The sequence below is a fragment of the Cucurbita maxima genome, unplaced genomic scaffold (genome assembly GCF_002738345.1).
Source record: "Cucurbita maxima cultivar Rimu unplaced genomic scaffold, Cmax_1.0 Cma_Scf00011, whole genome shotgun sequence".
NCBI lineage: Eukaryota > Viridiplantae > Streptophyta > Magnoliopsida > Cucurbitales > Cucurbitaceae > Cucurbita > Cucurbita maxima.
The window spans coordinates 1,184,918-1,193,982 of record NW_019272027.1 but is presented as its reverse complement, the minus strand read 5'-3'; the positions used below and the strand labels follow the sequence as shown (position 1 = coordinate 1,193,982).

At 38.1% G+C, this 9,065-nt stretch overlaps 1 protein-coding gene across 1 annotated transcript; it reads right to left on the bottom strand.

Annotated features, from left to right (window-relative positions):
• Window positions 1–858: 858 nt before the first annotated feature.
• On the bottom strand, window positions 859–8,052 carry LOC111485970 (CDPK-related kinase 5-like). The gene is made up of 11 exons (XM_023132948.1): window positions 7,267–8,052; window positions 5,019–5,149; window positions 4,760–4,801; window positions 4,553–4,661; window positions 3,467–3,545; window positions 3,085–3,381; window positions 2,898–3,010; window positions 1,967–2,074; window positions 1,812–1,874; window positions 1,537–1,704; window positions 859–1,363 (listed from the first exon to the last, which is right to left on the bottom strand). Exons 1-11 carry the CDS (start codon window positions 7,816–7,818, stop codon window positions 1,223–1,225), a joined length of 1,803 nt encoding a protein of 600 aa, XP_022988716.1. The 5' UTR covers window positions 7,819–8,052; the 3' UTR covers window positions 859–1,222.
• Between the last annotated feature and the right edge of the window lie 1,013 nt (window positions 8,053–9,065).

Below are 9,065 nucleotides of genomic sequence, written 5' to 3'. Positions count from 1 at the left end.
AAAATATATATATATATATATATATATATATATATATATATATATATATATATATATATATATATTTAAAATATTTTATAATAGGATGATATGGACTTAAATTTTTGAAAATTCATTTAACATTAATGTAAATAAAATCAGAAATGAAATAACAGAAATGTAACTAACTAGTTTGGTTTTATGACCGTGACATTGTCATGGATGTCTTGCCTTTACTTGAATATTTAAAAATACTCGGTCAATAGCCCTATTCTTGGGGTTAGAAAAAACATCTTGAACTCTACTTTTTAATCGGAGAAAAATAGGATTTGGATTTGTTGTATAATACACTAACTCATTGTTTATAGGACATTAGAAATCCATGTATGTTAATTAGGAAAGATATAACAAGCATTATGTATACATGTCTCATAGGACGTTACGTCGTGAAAAGAAGTGAAGGTATGACTTGCACTATACATATATGACATGATTTGAGACTAATGAGATTTCATGCATCTTGTATGTCGATATGATGAGTATAGACGCGTAGATTGTGTTATCTATGTTTCGCCAGGATATTATTCTGGCTCCTTTCCCTCCATAGTTACGACAGCGTAAGCGTGTACTAGATGAAAGATAGGCTTAGGGGGTATGGATACGCCCGCCTAGTCAGTTTATACATGCGTGTGTAGGCCATGTGTAGAGAGTATTGCACATCAATTTTCGTCCAAACTACTAGAGAGTAGAGTTCAAGGTCGTGAAATGATTTTATTAAAAAATAGGTTCCACCATGAAGCTTGAATTACATTTTCCTACCTCAACACTGTGGCTACTTATTGAATATTTTTAAACACTCAAGTCGCGAATTTTGGTCGGTTAAAAATGAAGCATACATTAAATTTAGATGAAAAAAAAAAAAAAAGTTAATGTTTGGAAGTTATGTATTAGTAGTTCTTCATGAGTGGCAATGCTATCAACACACTATCTGGTAAAATAATAATAATAATAATAAATTACATCTTCATTTATAGTGGAATTTCAAGTCAACATTCCTGGGATTTGTCCATAGAGCTGTTGAAATGGTCCAAACAGCTCCAAAAGAATTAGCCCTCAGCAAGTAACTTCATAAATCTGCTCCAAAACTTGCTACTTTCTGGTGTGTTTCAAGGACCCTTTGAGATAGATCCAACCAATACCTCTCATGTGTGTACCGAGACGACCTCGAGATGGGCTAAGAGGCTCACGATACCTTTGCTACCGTTCGGCTCGACACGCCGTGCAACAACTTCACAAATCCAAGGAAGCTTAGCTTCCCATCGGTGTGTCTAATCCAATCTTGAAGAACAACATGGAGCGGGATGGCCGGTCCAAGACCAAGTTCCTGCAATGTTTGAGAGAGATGATATAACAAAACCCTTTTGCTACAATTTGGTATATCATGAGATTAACAGTTACCACACACAGGAAGGACGACATTTCAGTAAAAAGCTCGAACTAAGAACGACATGATGAATTTTGGAAACATTACGAGTGGAGGGTTTCGTTTCATCTTACAGAGGCTAGTTCTTCTATGACAATGGCTCGGTTTCCATTCTTCTCAAAAATCTCATACGCACAACGAGCATGTTGTTCCCAACGGTCGAGTGCTTCTAGCTGATGAATGCTCAATGCAGCAGAACAGAATTCTTCGAAATCCATTCCTCTGTATTGAAGTGTATTTAACTGTCATGGAAACAATCCCTAATTAGAAGAAACTAGGAATCGTGCGAGCTTTGTAAGCATACATAAATACAGCTTATTGTACAGAGCGAAAAACAGCAAAAGATTACATTCGCAAGAAAATCTAGCATACGGGACTCGTTCATCGCATCAGTTGCGTGTTTCGTGACACCCTGTCCAAAATAAGGATGATAATGTTAGATTTCCACCATTAACTTCGTTTGTTTGTGTGTGTATGCACGTGCATGAGAAAGCGAGCGCGAACCATCTTAATCGTCTCCAAAGTTATAAAGCCATTTTTGTTCGGCTCCAACAATTCAAACTGTTGCTTTAGATAAGTGAGTTCGTCTACTGTCAATGTCTTGGATACAGCCTGCAGAGTACACATTAAAGTTATATAGGATCATATATAAATTCATAATACTTGAAATCAATTGAACTGCCTTTAATAATAATAGGACTGTGTCAACACTCTCTGAGTTCTTCTTCCACACCCTCTGTGAGATCCCACATCAGTTGGAGAAGAGAATGAAACACCCTTTATAAGGATGTAGAAACCTCCCCATAGCATACGCGTTTTAAAGCCTTGAGGGGAAGCCCGAATGAGAAAACCCAGGACAATATCTGCTAGCGGTGGGCTTGGGACATTACAAATGGTATCAGAGCAAGACACTGAGTGATGTGCCAGTGAGACTGTTCTCCGAAGAGGGTAGACACAAGGCGGTGTGCCAACAAGGACGTTGGGCCCGAAAGGAGGTGGATTTGGTAGGGGTCCCACATCGGTTGGAGAAAGAAACGAGTGCCAGCAAGGGCGCCGGGCCCTAAAAGGGGATGGATTGTGAGATCCCACATTGGTTAGGGAGGAGAACAAAACACCCTTTATAAGGATGTGAAAACCTCTCCCTAGCAAAACGTTTTAAAGCCTTCAGGGGAAGCTCGAAAGGAAAAGCCTAAAGAGGACACTATCTGCTAGCTGTGGACTTGGGCCGTTACACCCTCATTTTTTACGTTATCTGTGTGACACAACGGTAACTAGTTAATGGCTCTAAAGAGAAGAAGTTGGGAATACAAAGCCAATATAAGCTAAAATTTACGTAACTAGAACTGTATTGGTCAGAAAAGAACAGGAAATATTCTGCTTCTAAACTAAGGGGGGAAAAACAATCCATTCCTATAATAAACATGTGAGTACGCACCCGTAAAGCAGCCTTACGTAAGGACGATGACCGCATATACATTCTCATGAGCTTGAATATTAAGATATCGATAGGAACCTTTGCACCGTTGTGATTCCGGATCCAAGGATGACCTGCAAAAGGATCATTGCAGAGAGTTAGGACATTAAGTAAGTCAACATCATAAGAAGGGAAGAAAGGAGCATACTTAATGCTTGAGCAGCAGTCAATCGTTTGCGTGGATCCTTGTTTAGCAAGCGTTTGACGAAGTCCTTCGCTTCAGAGGATAATGAAGGCCATGGACCTTCATCGAAACTTAGATCAGCTTTCAAGACTGCTCGGAAAATTCCCGACTCGGTACGGGCCCAAAATGGACGGCTACCACATAGAAGAATGTATGCAATCACGCCTATACTCCACACATCGGCCTCTGTACTGTAAGCTCTATGGAGAACTTCGGGTGCCACGTAGTATGCACTTCCAACAATGTCGTTAAGTCTTTCATCTATAAGCCATGACAACAAAATTAACACCACCATCTATCTAGTATGTGAGAAATCAACAGCAAAACGCTGGAAAATAAGACGAACCTGGTTTGACAAAATCTGATAAGCCAAAGTCAATAGCCTTTAACTGGGCGTTCTCGTCTTTAGATGTATACAAGAAGTTCTGGGAAAAATAAACTATTAGGATATAAAATAAATGAATAAAACTTCTATCTACAATTGACTAGAGCAAATATGAAAGCCAGTTGGCTGGGACCTTCATAACAGTGATTACACTAGAGAGGCAGAGACGAGAATGGGAAATGCAACACTCCAAGCCCAAGCTCAAGCCCAAGCCCACCACTAGTAGATATTGTCCTCTTTGGGCTTTCCCTTCAAGGGCTTCCCCTCACGGGTTTTAATACGCATCTACTAGAGAGAGGTTTCCACACCCTTATAAGAAAATTCCCTCTCTAACCGATGTGGGATCTCACAATCCACCCCCTTGGGGGCCCAACGTCCTCGCTGGCACACTACCCAGTGTTTGGCTCTAATACCATTTGTAACAGTCCATGTCCACCGCTAGCATACATTGTCCTCTTTGGGCTTTCCCTTCAAAGGCTTTCCCTCAAGGTTTTAAAACATGTCTGCTAAGGAGAGGTTTTCGCGCCCTTATGAGGAAATTTCCTCTCCAACCGACCGATGTGGGATCTCATAGGAAAACTACACTTCTATATTTCTTTTAGGAGAAAATTACTTTTAACATTATGAAGAAAGATTGATCACTAGCAAAGAAATAAAAAGATAACCCTTCCATAACTTTGTTTTACTCAAGCATAGGGATTGCAACCTAATTTTTTTACTTCATTTGACGGATGAGGAAATATAAAGGATAACTTGCAACTGAATTATGCCAATGGACTGGCAATTAACCAAAACAGGAAACACGTCACAAATTATCAGGTTCCGTAAGAGTCGGCTTTATACATACCGATATCAGATCAGAGAAACAATGCAGTTTCGGTGGGGCTGGGATACGGGATAACAGTGAACAAGCTCTTAAGTGACTGGTTTCTTTTCAAACAATGCTCTCAAGGTCAATAGAGCTGTTGTGGTTAATTGTAATGTGCCCTAGGACATCTTGTGCCATTACCATTGAAATGTACTTAAAAAGTAGAGAATATGATTAACCTCGGGTTTCAGATCTCGATGCACAACACCCTGAAGATGACAAAATGCAACCACGGTCAATATTTGAACCATAACCGCTTTTGCGTCTTCCTCCGAGTACTTTCCACCCCTAAAAGAAATAATTACAATCTCTGTTAGAGACAAATCGTGCGAGTTAAATGATTAAGAAACCTAAGAAATGTTGATATTTGTTACCAAAATTACCACCTTGAAAGTATTCTATCTAGAAGCTCTCCTCCCTCGCACAACCTGAATGTCCACAGAAGTAATTGCAAACGTTATAAGTTCAGGATGTTACATTAATAAAATAAAAATATACAGCCGAAACATCATAGGACATTTTGCATGATTCTAAAGACGCAAGGCCAATCGAGAAAGCTATGAGAAAAAAATGTTGGATCTTCGGAGCGTATATTAATTCTATAAGCATATCAAGTAATATACGAGTAAAGTGCTTCAAGCTTACTCCATTACAATGTAGACATTATCATGGTCTTCAAATGCATCATAAAACTGTACTAGATTAGTGCGTCCCGTCAAGGCTCGCAATATTTTTACTTCCCTTCTCACATCCTCAATTGCAATAGCTGTCGTCATCTGGCAATTACAGAAAGTAAGACTTACAAGTTATGAGAAGAAGAAAAGTGATCTAAATTTGGAAGCAAGAAGCTAAGATTGAAGCACTGAGGTGAATACTAAGTTATAAAAATATCAATCCTCAAATAAGAAAGAGTACCATTTTGCTCTGCATTTAAGATTTACAATCATGACCTCACCAAAACATTAAAAAAAATATAAGCATCAAAGAACCCAACGAACTTATAGAATGAAGCATAGTCAATCTCTAGTAGAGAACGTGACTCAAGGTTCATACATCCATAAATATGTGTAACGGCCCAAGCCCACCGCTAGGAGATATTGTCCTCTTTGGGCTTTCCCTTTCGAGCTTCTCCTTAAGGTTTTTAAAACGCGTCTGCTCGGGGGAGGTTTCCACACCCTTATAAAGAATGTTTCGTTCTCCTCTCCAAATATGTGTAACGACCCAACCTCCCCCTAGCAGATGCATTTTAAAAACCTTGAGGGAAATCCCGAAAGGGAAAGTCCAAAGAGGACAATATCTACTAGCGGTGGGCTTGGGCTGTTACAATAGAAAAGAAATCATGAAATAAAACAAAGCCAAACACGCACAAACTCAATTTTGTATAGGGCATTCACTCATAGTAGATCCTAGGTTAAGAAGTGTAGTTGCAACTAAACCGCTGGCATGTTTACAGAAACACTTGGGTTCCTAAAGATGTGATAGTGAGAATTGATCTTCCCACTTGCCATCACACAAGCAACAATATAACCCAAACGAACATGTCACTGATCCATTATCCAACTAAGAGTGCAACTAATGAACAACAAAACCCAAACATTGAACAAAAGACATGCCAATGACAACTCCAAAGAGTCAAGAAGCACAGTGCACACCCAACTCAAGTCTCTAGTGTAAGGCATCAGAGTATGCCAAAATCACAATTACAGTAACTATAGAACATGAACACCAAACAATCTTTAATATACATTTGTGACTCGAAGAGTCGAGACTATTAGGACACCAGCATACACCAAAAGAGCAATAGTAGTTACTCGAAAGACTCGGCACCAATCAATCATAAAATATACATAATTCTTTCACCAGTACAATTTAAGATCCTTAAGGATGAAAGTTACACGTCTGAATTTCTTACAAAGTCATAATATCATTTGAAAAGTCAATTTCGACCCAAATATCCAGCAAACGTTTTCAAACTGAACGCACCCATGTGTTGAAAAAGATAGTGCATACATACAACATGCATAATGAATTAAAAAAATAAATGAAGCCTGTGAGACTACTACTACTATTTGGCCCATGGAAAGTGAATTTTTTTATTACGAGTTCTCGTTGAGAAAGTATTTGTAGGAATGCTTTCATCGGTTCAATCAAATCGATTCTCGGTAAAGAAAAAGAATCCCATATTATATTTTGAGAATACTAGTGTGACAAGAACCAACTGGAGGCCAAGAACATTTTCAAATATTTTACTTCATCTCTATCAATATCTTGAGAATGTCACATCTCAAACAGTGAAAAGCTCAATTTCAAGAATATCCAGGAAGAAAATTGGTATCAAGTGGCAAGTTTAATATCATTTCTTATGCAAATCATTGCAGAATTGTTTTCTAAAGAAACATATAATATCTCCTTGATTGTGCTTAGAACAGTAGAAAACCTAAACACAGGGCCTCTGCTGGGCCCACATAATTCTCATAGTTGACTCGAAAGGAAAGAAAAGCCATATAAGCCGACCCTTAACGCGTCTCCAATAGCAGAAGAAGTATTCAAGATAAAGTAAGGTTATATTCAATTGCCTAAATTTGTCAATCCATCAGAATCGTTAAGTTCTTTCCTATGTGAATATGATCTTTCAATGAGCAGGTCAAACTCTATATTTTAACAAACAGATCGAGTGAGCAGGGCAAATCTCGAGAAACTTTGCATATTCTTTGCAGATTGGAATTCTACAAGGATTAAAGCAAATGGGTTGTGATTCAAACAGGATCTTATACCAAAATCAGTAGAACCCACTCATTTTTGTTCAGAATTAGCTTTCGTTTCAGGAACTATACACCCAAATTTGCAGGAATTTGAAAGAAAGTGGGGAATTCAAAATTGAAATTTCACTAACCTTAGCTTTAGGAATAACTTTAACAGCGACCTGTTGACCCTTATGCTCTCCCTTCTTGAACTTGGCAGAACAAGTATATCCAAAATGCCCTCTACCCACCTCTTCGCCAATCTCCAATCGACTCGTGAGCTCTTTCGAGAACCCAAATCTCTTATCCAACTCGATCTCACCTTCCTCGTCGCCTTCCTCAGGAATCGCCGCCGTGGAACCCGCCTTCTTCCCAAGCCGTCGCGCTAGCACAGCCCTAATATGCTTCGCTGGAGAAGGAGGAGCAAACGACCGCCGGAAGAATCTCCCAGGAGTAGAGCTAGCACTCTCAGTTCCACCGCCCGGCAACGGTGAGTTTTGACTCTTCTTCTTCGAAAAAAAGTGCGCAGGACTAGGGCTGTAAAATGGAAAGAATGGCGACTGTTTCCCGGCGACGAGATCATCTTTTCGGTAAGGAGTGGAAGCCGATTTGGGAGTTTGAGACGGATCAACCCGCCGCTCATCTGGGTCTCTCGAAGCGTACGGACTGGACTTCGACGGTGGCTTGGAAGTACATATACCCATCACAAAAATGAAAATCAGTGAAACCGCCGGTCAGCGAAGAACCCTCTCAAATTTTTACTGTTTTGTGAAGCAGAAGGACAGATCAACGGCATAGTATCAAGAAATTTAAAGGGTTTTGGAAGAGGAGAGAGAAAACGATGGGTTATTAAGGAGAAGAAGAAAGGGATTTTTGTTGCAGAGATTTTGAGAGAAGAAGGTAAAGAAAAAGAGAGGAGGATGAACTGAAAGAGCTGAAGGAGTGAACCATCTAGCTGTACATCTTCATACCAAACTGGCCACGTGTCAAGCAAAATGATATATATATATATATATATATATATATATAGTAGACTATGATTTAAATTAAAATATGAAATATAAATATTTATTTATTTACATAAATAATAGAAACTTTAACAACATATTTATTGTTTTTTTTTCCAATTTAAACCTAATTAAAAATAAAATAAAATTTTCCTCATAACCCCATCTTCAACACATGGATTCCCAAAAAAGGGGAATGTGGCGGGGTTGTGGACGGGGAATGCATCTCGACCCACCCCACTATCATCCTTAGTAATAATGTTTTTACGCTCGAGTTTAGACATTTACCTTGACTTTACATCAACTACCGTTAGTTGGACTAGTAGGGTCGATGAGATTATAAGTCAGTTTGCATAACGTTTAAATTGATAAATAAAATTAACACATTTTATTAGGGTATGGTTAGGAAGGCAAAATAATAGAGGGGTAGATTACATTAGATTTGGATTAGAGAAGGGTAAGCATGGTCCCAATCACAAAAGACAGGACAATTTTGTACTTTCCACCATAGATATAAATTTGTACATATTACATTATAGAATTGTTTATTTTATTATTAATAATTGTGGTTCAAATATCTTGGTTTAAGCTTTGAGTGGGGCCCATTAATATACCATTTTTAAATTATGATTTTATTTTATTAATATCATATTTTATATATATATATACTTGTGTATTGGAAATCGCGTCTTGAAATTCTTTGGGATTTGGTTTTTTGTTGAGGCGTACAATATTTGGATCAAAGATGTTTTGTCTATACTCACATGCATTATCGATTTTAAGAAAGTCATCATCTAATATAAAATTGTTTCAAATAAAACACGCTTAATTCGTTCTTATGATTTAGTAAGGTGAATCTTGTTAATATACTGAATGAATGAATCTTTAGATGATCAATTTCATTAAGATATATTATTTCGTGTTTTTTTTTTTTTTTTTTTTTT